Genomic DNA, 13973 nt, shown 5'->3' on the forward strand with positions numbered 1-13973 from the left:
TCCATCCACACCTCCTTCCCCCTAAATTGGATTAGCTCCCTTCTCCTCTAGGTCTGGAAATCCTATAAACCTCACCCCACATATTTTACAATGCCTCTTAAAAGGAATTAGGAAGGAAAGGAAGGAAACCCCTTCAATGAGAATCAATGGGAAGAAAGCAGCTGTTCACTTACCTTCAAAAGCCCAGGTCAGGATTTCTGAATGGGGGGAAAGAGACACGCCCCTCGAAGGGGATTGGCTCAGGGAGGGGAGTGTGTCATGGAAGGGGAGGGGCTGGAGGGAGGCCACACCCCCTTTCTCTATCTCCCTCCCCCCCTTTTTTTTTGGTTGCATACAATCATTGTATTTTCATAGAATCAAAGCAAAAGTTGGCCAAGGTGCATCAAGGCGCAAAGGCGTCTTTGCTGGAAATGCTCACAGCAAGAAGGCTTGTTTCATCACTTATGGTGCTTTTATCACCAAAAGCAAAAACATACTGGATAGATACATAAAACAATGAAGGAAATAATAAAAAATTAGATTTAACCTATATGCAGAACGTATTACAAGGAAAGCAGGCTTGGACACAGAAGGCAGAGGAGTGAAAATAGGAAGAAGGAATAGCAACCATCTTAAGATATGCAGACAACACCATAACGCTAGCGGAAAACATCACCGACTTGGAATAACTACTGAGGAGGAAAGTGCAAAGGCAGGCTTACTGTTGGACATCAAGAAAACCTGATAACTAGTGAGAGGCTTAATGTCGAACATCAAGAAAACCAAAATAATGACTGCCCAGGACCTTTGCAAGTCCAGCCTAGACAACGAAGAAACAGAAATAGTAAAAGAGTTCCCATACCTGGGATCAAACACTGATCAGGAAACCAGAAGGAGATTAAGAATGGGGAGGGTGGCTATGAAACTTCCTTTGATATATACATACAGTATAAGATGAGGCATTGTTTCTCTTTTGTTGTTTTGGATTTCGGTGATCTGTACAATAGCAGAGTACAGGGCTGAGGTCAAGGAAAGATGGCACAGCTATGTTTCCCAGTGAATTTGTTGCTGTCGTTACAAGGAGGTTTAAACCACTTCATGCTTTTAGGTGTTTATCACATGGAGGTTTTTGCAGCTCAAGATCCGGGGTGACTCCTGGTTCAGCTATGCAAATTCACATTGTAACGTGAATGTTTTATCACACCTGGTTGCCCTTCCGAATCGAGGGGGAACCGAATCCAAGGCAAGCCACGTGATGTGGATTCAAGCAAAGCGGAGCGAGTGCACATTGTATTACCACACCAGTGGGATTCAACTATTCGAATCGGCACCCTTGCGCATGCTCAGTGGGGGGCTGAACACATCGTGACCTTGTGCCTTTCTGGGGTGAAAAGGGGCGCAAGTTCTTGGATCTGAGCTGCAAAAACCTCAGTGTAATAAGGCTCTTGATGTATTTCAGAGGAAGGAACCATCAAAGCCACCGCTGAGTAATCCTTGCCTAAGAAAACCTTATGAAATTCATGGAGTCACCATAAACTGAAGGCAACTTGAAGGTATACATATGCACATCCTAAAGACACTAAATCTTGTTTGACCTGGGAAGCTAAGAAAAGTCACCCCTGGTTAGTACTTGGATGGGAGACCGCCAATGAATGCCAGGTGCGGCAGGCTAAATTTCAGAGGAAGGACCTGGCAAAACCACCTCTGAGTCTTCCTTGCCTAAGATATACCTTGGAGATGAGATCCTAGTCTAAATACAAAACTCATTAATTTTTCATAGGCACCTTATACACATTGCCTGAAGGTAATTTTATGGGTATTTTTAATAACTATATTAAATATTCTTATATTTCTTATAGTCTTAATATAATATTTTAAATAATTTTGTGCATGAAACAAAGTTTATGTACACTGGACTATCGGAAAGCAAAAGTGTCACTGTCTCCGCCGCCCATGAAAATGACAAACGCCAGATGTGTCAGTTGTAGGTATATTTATTTCTGTAAATACAAAAACGAAACGTCCGTCGCCATACAATAGCGAACTGAAACATTTACAGTTATCTCCAATTCGGATTTTGATCAAGTTAATGTTAAATACAAAAAAAAAATTAAAGGAAGAAAAAAAATAAGATTAAAAAAACCCAAAAACAAAGAATATACACATTCGAAAGAGCTTATTCCAGTAGAAAGTTACTGAGGTTGGTTTGGATGCCGCTCTCTTCTTCTGCGACTAGAAAAGGTGGGAGGAAAAGCTACAGAAGGAAAGGAAGCGCAAGAAAGAAGACAAAAATACAGATGGGCCTTTTTATTTTGTGAAGGCCAGAAGAGTTTATTCCTGATGATCTCTTCTAGAACATGGCCTCATAACCCCAAAAAACCAACAAAATATAATGGATCCCATAGGAGGCTGCTATGAAATTTAAAATGGAGTCACGGTGCTATGATTGTGTAGTGCGGAAGGGCTCCTTAAGTTTCTCTCTCTCTGTCCCATCCCCAATACAGTACTATCTGCTTCAACTGAGTCGGAGAGGGATGTCTAAGGCTGCATCCGCACTGCAGAATTAATGCAGTTTGACACCACTTTAACTGCCCTGGCTCAATGCTATGAAATTCAAGGATTTGCATTTTGTGGGATATTGAGCTTCCGCTTTCAGAGCGCTCTGGTGTCCCAATAAACTACAAAACCCAGCCCTCCATAGGATGGAGCCAAGACAAAGCGGTATCAAACTGCATCATTTCTGCAGTGCAGATGCAGCGGTCCACAAAGTTTTTGCCTCCCAAATGTTTTGGACTTCCACTCCGAGGATTCATGACTATTAGCCAAGCTGGCTAATGCTTCTGGGAGCTGAAGTCCAAAACACATGGAGAATCGACATTTGGGAACTACAGCCCTAAGGATTTGAATAGTTGTGTCCACACATACCCAGCTTCTCCACTTTCTTATCGACTTTTGGCCCTTTAGCTCTCGTTGGATTGCAGCTCCCATCAGTGAGGGATGATGGAAGCTAGTCTGGCAACCATTGGAGGGCTGCAAACCCAGATTGGACAACTATATCCTTTCTCTTTCCAACCACCCTGGTGCCGTATTTCGTACCCGGCACTTGGCATGCCAACCAGTGGCAAATGCAAGCATGAGAAATGTCTGCATCTTGTATCCCAAGAGGGAGAGAAGAGACCCAAAGAGCTGCTCTTTTCTGCTGCCTCAAAGTTGTTGTTCTTTTTAAGGCAAGGAAGGAAGGAATAGGTGGAAGAAGTAAAAGCAACATCAGGAACCATCTTTTAAAGTAGTCTGCATTGAGCAGTTGGGTGGCAGACTATGGGAGGGAAATCTCCATCAATTTCATTCTGGGATGCATGAATGAATAGTTTTACCATTTTTCTGCTTGGTGCAAGAAAGGTATCCAAAACTGCATAGTTCTAGAAGTTTAATTGAAGTTCAGGTTAATTGAAGCATGAGTTTCAACATTTTGGCCTAGAAAAATACATTCCCTGACATAAAATAAAAAAGGGGTGCATGTTTTCTGAGCAAAGTGGGCTACCATGCCACAGAGGCAGGCAACTGTTAAAGATCAGGAAGCTGCTTTGGTCCCCAAAGGGATTTTGTAGGGCCAAACCCCAGTGACATCCCTGGAGAGAAAAAACTATATCCCCAAGGATAAGGGGACCACAATTTTACTACATTTATGGCCCTTCTGTGGGTCATTTTATGCGCAAGTAAAGGCCATTTTTCCACCAACAAAAAGTAACCTGGAAGTCAGCTTACAAAGCACTTCCTATTACCAAAAGTGCCTGAAATAACCCAGAAAAAGAGAGATACAAAGACGTCCTACACACCTTTAAGCGGTTTTAGGGGACAAAAATTTGGGGGGTTGTGAGGACCATAAACAGCCTGGGGTTGCATGCAGCTTATGGGCTACACCTTCCCCACTCCGGACCTAGTGGAGAGATGGGAAAAGAAAGAAGGAAAAAAGAAAAAGAGAGAGCTCCAACCCATGGTCCACTGCATTACTGGACATTTGCCACGCCAGGTGAGTCCCTGGCAGCTACAAGCCACTGTGTCTATCCCGAAATATAGAACAGGAATACTGACTACGCCTCAACACGAGGAGCATATATTTATGTACGTAACAGGAGAAAATACACACACACACACACACAGCTACACATCCATTGAGCAACGCGTAAGACTGGAGAGGCAGTTAGGTTTTCTTCCATCCTGGCTTTGGGTATATAAGTAGAAAGATGTCCTAACAGCCTCAAATGAAGAGCAGGGGGAAAATAAGTCTCCTTCTTTTTGAAAGGAGGTCCACGCCTCTTCGGTGGCATAGAGGGTCCCCCTACATTTGGTTTGTGTGTGTGTGTTTTGTAATAAGGCACAGTTCAGTCAAGGGTGCAAGGACCTGTAGTCCAATGGCTACCAGTTGTGACTTGTCCTTCCCGGCAAAAGAGAAAGGCCCCAATAGGGGTAGGAATGGAGCCGAGTTGCCTCGTGATCCTTGGTCTTATCCGCAACGATGGAGCGAAAAGACTCGGACGCATCCGGATTGGCAGAGAGGGAAAAGTCAGGCAAAGAGGAAGGCAGGGTAGTCCGGTCCTGCAATTTGTTGGCTATCGGTGAGGAATCCAACCGCGACTCCCATTAGCTTTTCTCCGGACTGGCCCAAGGGCGGGAGACGGGAAGGAGGTTTTCCCTCTGAGCGTGCTCAATGATAGCCATGTAGCAGAAATAGTACTGCTCCGGGGTCTGGATGCTGAAGGCGCGCTGTGTCCTCATCCGTACCACTGTCTGGTAGACGTTCAGCGTGCCCATGTCCTGCAGTTGCGACAGGCAGATATCCAGGGCACAGAAAGTACCTGGAGGGAGGAAAGCATCACCGTCAATGTCCCTTTAATTCAGAGGCAAGCAATGGACAACCTGGAGGAGACTGCCCAGGTCTGTTTGTGTGGCTTCCAAGAATCAGACAAGGTTGAGTCTCCCTTTTCCGAAATGCAGTCGGCCCTTCTTATACACTGATTTTGTTTATACACGGATTCGAGCATCCATGGTTTGAAAATGTTCAAAAAAATGTATAAATTTCAAATATCAAACCTTGATTTTCCATTTTTATAAGGGACACCATTTTGCTATGTCATTATATTTAATGGGACTTGAATATCCATGGATTTTGTTATCCACAGGGGATCCTGGAACCAAAACCCGGCGTATAACAAGGGTCCACTGGGCTTGGTAGCAGATGTATTTTGAATTTTTCCCCCTTCAGATTTTGGAATATTTGCATATACATAATGAGAAATCTTGGAGATGGGAACCAAGTCAAAACTCTAATAATAATAATAATAATAATCCGCCTTTCCATTAAGATCGAGGAAGGCTAACAACATTAAACCGTTAAAATTATTAAAACCGACAAGACAGGGTAGTCATTGGGGGCGACTGAGATGCTAATTGGGGAAACAATCATTTATGTTTCATATATACCTTATACATACATCTGGAAGATAATTTCATATGCAATTTTAAAAATAATTTTGGGTACGAAATGAAGATTATGTACGCTCAACCATCAACAAGCAAAGCACTATTTGAGCCACGGATGTTGGCAATTTTGGAATTCTGGATAAGGGAGAACTTCATATGTGTGTGTGTGTTTGTGTGTAGTTCCAAAATGTCAAAGGGATGTGGAAGTTGTTCCCATCATGTTTCCTGGCCCCCTGAGAGACTTTATTTTGAACAAGTAGTTAACAGGAAGTTACCCCATAGCTATGTAAAGAATGAACACGTTACCATTCATCATCCCAAAAGGAGTAAAGTTGCTCCCAGTTTAGTTACAGCTTACTTATAACAGCGTTAGTTTGAAAAAAGAATTAAGTGCAAGCCTCTGCATTATGAATGAAGGCTGTTGCCCCTTACCGAGTCGGACCACAGGTGTATCCTGTAATGCAAGTCTTGGAGTTTGGTCAAAAAAAACAAAGTATCTTTCCCATCCCAAACTGGAGACTTGGACCCTGAGCATGCAAAAAGAGGCTCCATCCAAGCGTGACGAGCCTATGGGGTGTTGGCTGGGGTGATGGAGTGGTAGTCCAACTGATCTAGAGGGGGCCCAGGCCAGGGAAGGTGCTAGTGGACTTACCCGTCCGACCGATCCCTGCACTGCAATGCACCACGATGGGTGGTCCGCCTGGATGGCCTTTGTATCGCGACCCAGAGCACTGACTGCTACTCTTTGCTGCGCTTGACTGCCCCCAGGAAGTCAATGAGCGTTGCTGCCGAGGATGGGATCCGTAGTCGGCCAGCTCACGTACTGGAAGTGGGTCACCAGGGCCTCTCGCGGCTCTGGAGTAGGGAAGGGTCAGTTGGAGAAGATAGCAATGATACATTGAGTTGTTATGGCTTTTGGCGACCCTGCCTCTCTGTCAATAGCCTGCAGAGAGCACATGTTCTTCATCCATGATCTCCAGGGCTCACCCACCATCCCTAGATGCTGAAAAGGCTGCTCACCCCAATATTCAGTCCTGAAGAAGCATTTTGGGGGGACTCTGGGGACCACATAAAAACAGCCCCATGGGCCACATTTCCTCCCAGTATCCATATTCCTATAGAAAACTTTTCAGGACAAATAGCTTTTAGAAATACTTGGGGTAATATATGTATGCCTTGTCTTAAACGTCTTTTGTTATGTTATAATTTATTGCTTATATTATTATTATTGATTTTATATAAGACAATATACATATACACATCATCTAAAGACATTTAACATATAACGACATCTCACAAATTGAACTACATATTTACATGAGTAATATATATCTAAAAGACATGTAACATATAATGTAACTTCCTTCTATCTGGAGTTCTCTCATTTATTTCTTCCTTTCTTGATTCTTTTTATCTTCCTATTCTTATTTCTGGCATACTCTACTTTAACTCATTTTCCTTATATCTAGCGTTATTATTATTATCTTATACCTTATCTAGTCTTATCGTTGAGTAAACTTCTAATTCCACCAATTTTTCATGCATACATATAGTATAATTCACATTTTCTTCCTTTTTAACTTCCCACCTTGAAATAATCACACCTTTATTATTGTTATATTATTATGATGTTGTGGCCATGTTCAGTTTATGGGATATTCATCCTTCTGGAAGAAAATATTCCATAGTCTTTTCACCCAGTTTTTTTTTTTTTGGGGGGGGGAGGCATGGTTTACAGGAGGATATTCTCCCATTTTTTTTCTCTTTTTAAATTTTATTTTGGTGAACCTTCACATCTTTGGTTCAAATGGTAATTTTTGTTGGCTGCATTATAACATCTTTCTTTTCCGCCCGTCAAAACTGGCCAAACTGACCCGGCTCCTTGCAATTGCTCCCCATACCTCACAGTTGTAAATCTCCAGCATGGTTTTTTGTAGTGGTTGAGTTTCTCACACCCAAGTTGGTGACCGTCCGCATTCCATAAGAGGACTGGAAAGTCTTTCTCCAATGGCCAGTACTGACCACACTTCCTTCGCCTCCTTCTTCGAGCCTGCAAGGCAAAGACGTAGTGAGGATGATGGAGGATTTGACTATTTCCCAACTTCCTACCCTGAAGTTGTAATGCTGATTCAAGGATCTCAGATTATGAGACACCTCTAAATAACACAACACAAATATTTAAAAGTTTGTGAAGTTGAGGCTTTCATGGACGGCATCCTAGATTTATGTGGGTTTTTCTGCTGCGTGGCCATGTTCTAGAAGAGTTTATTCCTGACGTTTCACCAGCATCTGTGGCTGGCATCTTCAGAGGATGTAGGTCTTGTGCGAACCTATGGCAGTGTTGCCAGAGGTGGCACTCAGAGTCCTCTCTGTGGGCACATGTGCCATCACCCCAGCACAGTTTGTTATTAGAAACCAGAGGGACATGGCATTTTGCAATAAATAAGTGGGTTTTGGGTTGCAGTTTGGGCACTTGGCATCACTGATATAGGTTCAAGTTTCTTTCTTTGAAAACGCCAGCCGCAGATGCTGGTGAAACATCAGGGATGATAAACACTTCTAGAACATGACACACAGCCCAAAAGCCCCACAAAATCTATTTCAAAGTTTATTAGGAAAATAAAAGGTTTTGTCTCTGTGAATGTTAGAAACTTGTGATAATTCTGTTACAGACTTACTCTCCTTTATCTAGAATTCCCAAATCCCAAATGGTCCAAAATCCAAAACTGTCAAACATGTGGCTGAGAAGTGACACCTTTGCTTTCTGATGGTTCATCGAACACAGACTTGGTTTCCCGAACAAAATTATTAAAAAATATTATCAACATTAACAGAAATAAAAGATAATGAATAAACAGAATGAATTCATAAGTGGAGAAATTCTGAAAATTTAATGGCAGGACTATCTTTGTCATATTGATATTCTGAAAGAAGCTTTTAATAGAATGACATATTGATCCAAAATAATAATAAAAAAAACACTAAAAGTTAAAAAATCAGGAGGAGTACAAAAATCTGAAATACTTCTGGTCTTAGCATTTGAGATAAGGAAGACTCAACCTGAACATCTACTAGAAATGTTTCTTCCTGGACTACAGCTCCCAGAATCCCTGGCGAAACTTGACATAGTTTTGGACTCAGCATGATTTAGTTTCTGTAGCAAATCTTTTGATGTGTCACAGAAAGTAGAGGAAAGCATTTTTGGAGAGATCCCCATCTCTCCAGTGCACAGAGGACCAAAGACCGAACCTGCATAGGTCCCTTAGTCACAGATGGACTTACCTTGTTGGTCATGACAATCACCAGCACATTCTGTTCCCACACCCTGCGCCCGAAATCATTATATGTGTTTTCTAATGGTCCTGAAAAGAGATGGGACATCCATTACAAAAGGAAAGAAAGCAACACTCACCCTCTGAGGACAGAAGAAAGCTTGCCTTGTACCATCAGGTCCATTGGACCATCTCATGTGCCACTGTTGTCTACACTGGGCAGTTGGGCAACCTTTGCAGATTTAGACCTACCTTCCTGCCTTAGAATTGTCCAAAATGAACCACCCCATTCAAGTTCACTATAAATAAACCCAGAAATCTACTTTGGGGTTCCTCCCCCAATTGGTGTTTTTGACATCAAACAGCACGAACTCGAGGGGGAAACTTCCATAGGGGAAGGACGTAAAAATGGGTCATACAAATAAATAATGAATAAAATACAATGTTCTCACCATTTGTTTTATTATAATGACTAACAGGGATTCACTAAGGCAGTGGTTCCCAAACCTTGGTCTGCCAGATGTTTTGGACTTCATCTCTCAGAGGTCCTGACTGTTGGCCAAGGTAGCTAGGACTTCTGGAGGACCAAAATTTGGGAACCACTGCTCTAGGATCAAACTAGTGTCTTCTCCTTTCCCAGCTGGAGGTGCTATTGGATTGAAATGGGGCCTTCTGTAGGCAAAGTTACTTCAACAGAACTATGGCAATGGCTATGGATTTAGAGACTTCTGCAAAACAGATGGTCCAGCCCACAGAGAGAAGACCTGTGTCCATTAGCCAAAACACTTTTCAATGGATCCGCCATGTGAAAAGTCTGTACATCTCTGGATAACAGATGCTTGGGTCAAGCATCAGAAAAGGGCCAGCAACAACATACACTGGGGAAAAAGTTTGATGGATGCATCTTGGTGGTTCCCACCCTTTGGTCCTCCAGATGATTTGGACTCAGCTCCAATAATTCCTGGCTCTTGGGAGCTGAAGTCCAAAAGTGGAGGACCAAAGGTTGGGAACCACAGGTCTAGCTGACTGTGAGTACAATGCTGGACCTGTAGCCTGACGAAGCAAAAGCCATGGTTTGCAAAATTCATGGACTACAACTTCCAAAGACTTCCAGATATGGATGTGTTTACTACAGATCCTAGCATACTCCTGTGGCCATGCTGGCTGCGGGTTTCTTTATGCTGTATCTAAAAAAGCCCCTGCTTCCAAAATGAAGCAGGAGCTGCCATCTGGTGCTTGAAGCAGCAACTGATTCCTTAACAATTTGCCCTGAAGATGCAACAGGGAGGAAACTTGACTTGAGCAACAATTTCCCAATTCTAAAAGCCTCAAGAGGTATTACAAAGGTAAGCACAAAGGGAGCAGGGGGCATCCTTACCTTGGTGGCCAATGTAAGCATTCCTCTGCTTGTAGCCATCCCATGAAGCTGGCATTGATGTAATCGGTCAACTGGAGAAAACACCATGGAAAACTTTGAGACGTACAAACTTGGGGAAACTCCAAATGATACTATCATCTCCAATAAACCTCTGAGTCTTCTGCCTCCCAAATAAACCCACATAAACTACCTATACTGCTCAAGCGAGAATTATACAAAGAATTAAAACCCTATGATAGGTCTCTTGGTTGCAGACAGCAGTAGGCTAGATCAGAATTGGCCAAATACGGCCTCTAAGCTTGTTATTGCCAGCACTCTTCATGGCTGGATACAGTGGCATGGGTGATGGGAGCTGCAGTCCAATAAGCCCCAGAGCTTATATTATGATTCTCAACCCCGGGCTAGCATAGGATGCTTACACGTGGAGAAATACTGCAGTTTGACTCCACTTTAACTGCCTTGGCTCCATCCTACAGATCTGGGGTCTTTAGTCTTGTGAGGCACCCGCCACGATTTGGCAGAGAAGGCCTTGTAAAACAGGATGGAGCTGAGCATTTAAAGTAGTGTCAAACTGCATTATTTCTACCATGTAGATGCATCCATAGTGACAGCCTGATACAGTTGAATGCACCTTCTCTGATGATATGCCTTGGACTGCTTACCTCGTTGTAGCTAAACTGTTTGGACAACTTCACCCTGGTTTGGTCAAGGCATGGAACATCTCCGTATCGATTCTTTTCCTGGTTAAGGGAGCTCTACAAGGAGAAGAGAGAGGTAGGCAAAGGTAGTCACCGCAAATGTGGACTTCCAGATCTTGGGTTTTCTCTGCATCAGTTTGGAGGACAGGAGAACATGCTCAATTCTGAATTGTCTGGGAGAATATGGTAAAGCAGAAAGGCTCTTCCCCAGCCTTAACATCATCCACAAGTATGTTTGACAAGGCATGGGAGAGGATTTTCTCAGTGGCTGCTCCCAGAAGCCAGGGTTTAAACCACAGTGTAAACATCTAGGTTTGGAACACAGTTTAAACAAACCAAGGTCTGAACCATGGTTTACCAGTGATCCAGACTTTGGTCCCCCAGTATTTTGGACTTCAGATCCCAGAATTCCTGACTGTTGGCCAAGCTAGCTGGTCTTTCGGGAGCTGAAGCCAAACACCTGGAAGACCAAAGTTTGGGAATCACTGGGGTTAAACAAACCAAGGCGGGGAACCAGTTTAAACAAGCCAAGGTTCCATTTATTATTATTAATTATTATTATTATTATTATTATATTATATTTTATATAGCGCTTGAGATTTACACAGCGCTGTACAAATAAACAATTATAATACATAAAAAGTAAACCTGCACATGGCATACATTCTAAGAAATAATAGCATAATACATATGAATAATAATAACACTACAGGAAGTGGTTCATAAAATAAGGCAGGCAACAAATTAAAAAAGATCAGATAACAAATGCGGTTGAAAACAAACCAAGGCTTAAACTATGGTTTAAACAAATCCGGGCCTCATTCCCACTACATTATACAGTTTAAATGACCTGGTTCGCACTTGAACCGAATTGCTGAAGTGGTCAGAGAGGGGAGGCCATATGCTAGACCCATTTAATGTATGTCTTATTTGATAAATCAATTCCGCACAGTGTGAATGAGAAGCGATTGGAATCGATTTAAATTGACCTTCAGTGACTGAAGCGGGTTCATTTTGAATCGATCATTCGTGAATGTGAACTACATGGGCTTTTACAGGGGAAAATGCAATCGGGGCAAAGTGTGTGAACCATGCTCCGCTGTCGAATCATCCATCGATTCGGATTGCAAACTGATTTATTTGTAAGTGGGATGAGGGCCCACCAAGGTTCCAACCCTGGTTTAAACAAACCAAGGTTCCAACTTTGGTTTAAACAAACAACCCTGCCCCAGTCTCCATCTGCTGTTGCAGCCAGACTTTGTGCCTCATTTCTACACTCACAAGGAGCAGGCAAAAGTGCCTGCGGACTCCTTCGCCGGATGCCCTCGTATTCCTCATAGATCCCTCGCTTCTGCTTCTGCTTGACATGTTCTAAACACCTCTTGCACCGTCATTCCCTTTGGCACCGGGACGTGGACCGAGCCGTTGTCACGAGGGGAGCCAGTGGTACAGGATCAGCTCATCCAGTGGGTCCGGGTGGCCGTTCTGCTGCGGGAGAAATCTGCAATTCCAGCTGGGGATCCCGTTTGAGGGACCCACCCAGGTACTCCGGGGACACTCTTGCGGGAGGTGCTGTTTCAAGCTCAGACTCTTCACCATCTGGACCTAAAAGTGGAAGGAAAGAGGAAAGAGAAAGAATGAGGGTGCATCCAAAAAGAAATGCACCCAGCTGCATATAGCCAGACACACAAGATGCAGGCTGGCTAAGGAGATGAGAAATTCATTTTGGACTTTGGAAGTCCTTTCAAGACATGTAGTCAGGTTAAGGAGATGGCCCTATTGATGTGATGTAAGATTTATTTATAAAGCACTGTAGGTTTACACAGCACTGTACATACAATCAATTAAAACAAAATAAAGACCTGCCAGTGGCGTACGTTCTACAAAGAACAATGGAGATTATACATATATTAAATTAAAGCATAAAATAAACAGTATTTATAAGTATTTATAGTGGCTGAGATAGTGACCCTTTGCTTTTTCTGGTGGTTCAGTGGTTTCTGATGTATCCAAACTTTGTTTCACACACAAAATTTATTTAAATACAAATATAAAATGACCTACACGGCTATGTGTATAAGGTGTAAATGCATCTGGAGTTTAGACTTGGGTCCCATCTTCAAGATTTCCCATTGTGTATAGTGGGCCCTTCCCTTGTGCATAAGGGGAATTCCGTGTATGCTCATGCGCCCACTGGAAACAATGGAGCGTATGCTTGCAGTGCAATGCATGCGCCATAGGCACATGCGCCATTGCCCAATTGCCTGCACCGACTTCAGCTGGGCGCACTGTACATGCAAATAATATTCCAAAAATCCAAATAAATAAATAAATCTGAAATCCAAACTACTTCTGGTCCCAAGGATTTCGGATTAGGGAGACTTAACTTGTACATAAACACATTCCCATCCCTATCGAATTGGACTTCAACCTCACCCTTTCCCGGAGCTTCTCTTTAAGTAGAAGACTGATGATGGAGTAAGGAACCCGGAACCACATAGGGGCACCCACAATGAACACTTTCTTGAGGCGGGCCGGGAAGGCTCCCTGCAAAGAAACAAGGAGGAACGTGGTGATAAACATGCATTGCACAGTCAGCAACAGAAAGAAAGAAGAAATGACTTTTCTTGCTGGAATTATCTGGCCACTCAAAGCTTGCAGCTGTTCTTGTGAGCCTACAGATCTTTTCCAACTTATGGCGACCCTAACGCAAACCTATCCTGGGATTTTCTTGGCAGGTTTCTTCAGAGAGGGGTTACCGCTGCCAACCTCTGAGGCTGAGAGAGTGTGACTTGCCCAAGGTCACCCAGTTTGTTTCCAGGGCTGAGCCATAATTTGAACCCTGGTCCCCAGAGTCCCAGTTCAACATTCAAACCACTATGCCACACTGGCTCTTGTAAGGTACTGACTGGTATGAAGGATAACCACACAGTGGCAACTGGGGGCTTGCTGTATAAAGTGAGACAGTAAATCCATTTTGGATTTTAGGTCCAACTTTAAAGGAGCTATCCAAGGCGCAACATTCTCTTCCCCAAACAGGTCGAACACCTTGGAAAGCTCCATTAAAGTTCATTGCCCCAATAATATGGAGGCAACCAGCCCCAACTGTAACTACACAAGTTGTTTGGAAAAGTTTCTTTTTCTCTTTTTTGGATGGCGGCCAAG

General features: G+C 43.2%; 1 protein-coding gene across 1 annotated transcript in view; it reads right to left on the reverse strand.

The window, feature by feature from the left end:
- Window positions 1-1957: 1957 nt before the first annotated feature.
- Window positions 1958-13973, reverse strand: part of PTPN9 (protein tyrosine phosphatase non-receptor type 9) — a 42030-nt gene continuing 30014 nt past the window's right edge. The window contains 14 exon segments of the mRNA XM_042473996.1: window positions 1958-4835; window positions 6113-6201; window positions 6203-6268; window positions 6270-6313; window positions 6417-6442; window positions 7384-7510; window positions 8743-8822; window positions 10111-10150; window positions 10152-10181; window positions 10773-10865; window positions 12109-12183; window positions 12185-12239; window positions 12241-12413; window positions 13245-13355. Coding sequence (XP_042329930.1) covers window positions 4621-4835; window positions 6113-6201; window positions 6203-6268; window positions 6270-6313; window positions 6417-6442; window positions 7384-7510; window positions 8743-8822; window positions 10111-10150; window positions 10152-10181; window positions 10773-10865; window positions 12109-12183; window positions 12185-12239; window positions 12241-12413; window positions 13245-13355 — 1224 coding nt within the window. The 3' untranslated portion in view covers window positions 1958-4620.

This window comes from Sceloporus undulatus, chromosome 6 (genome assembly GCF_019175285.1).
Source record: "Sceloporus undulatus isolate JIND9_A2432 ecotype Alabama chromosome 6, SceUnd_v1.1, whole genome shotgun sequence".
NCBI classification, from domain to species: domain Eukaryota; kingdom Metazoa; phylum Chordata; class Lepidosauria; order Squamata; family Phrynosomatidae; genus Sceloporus; species Sceloporus undulatus.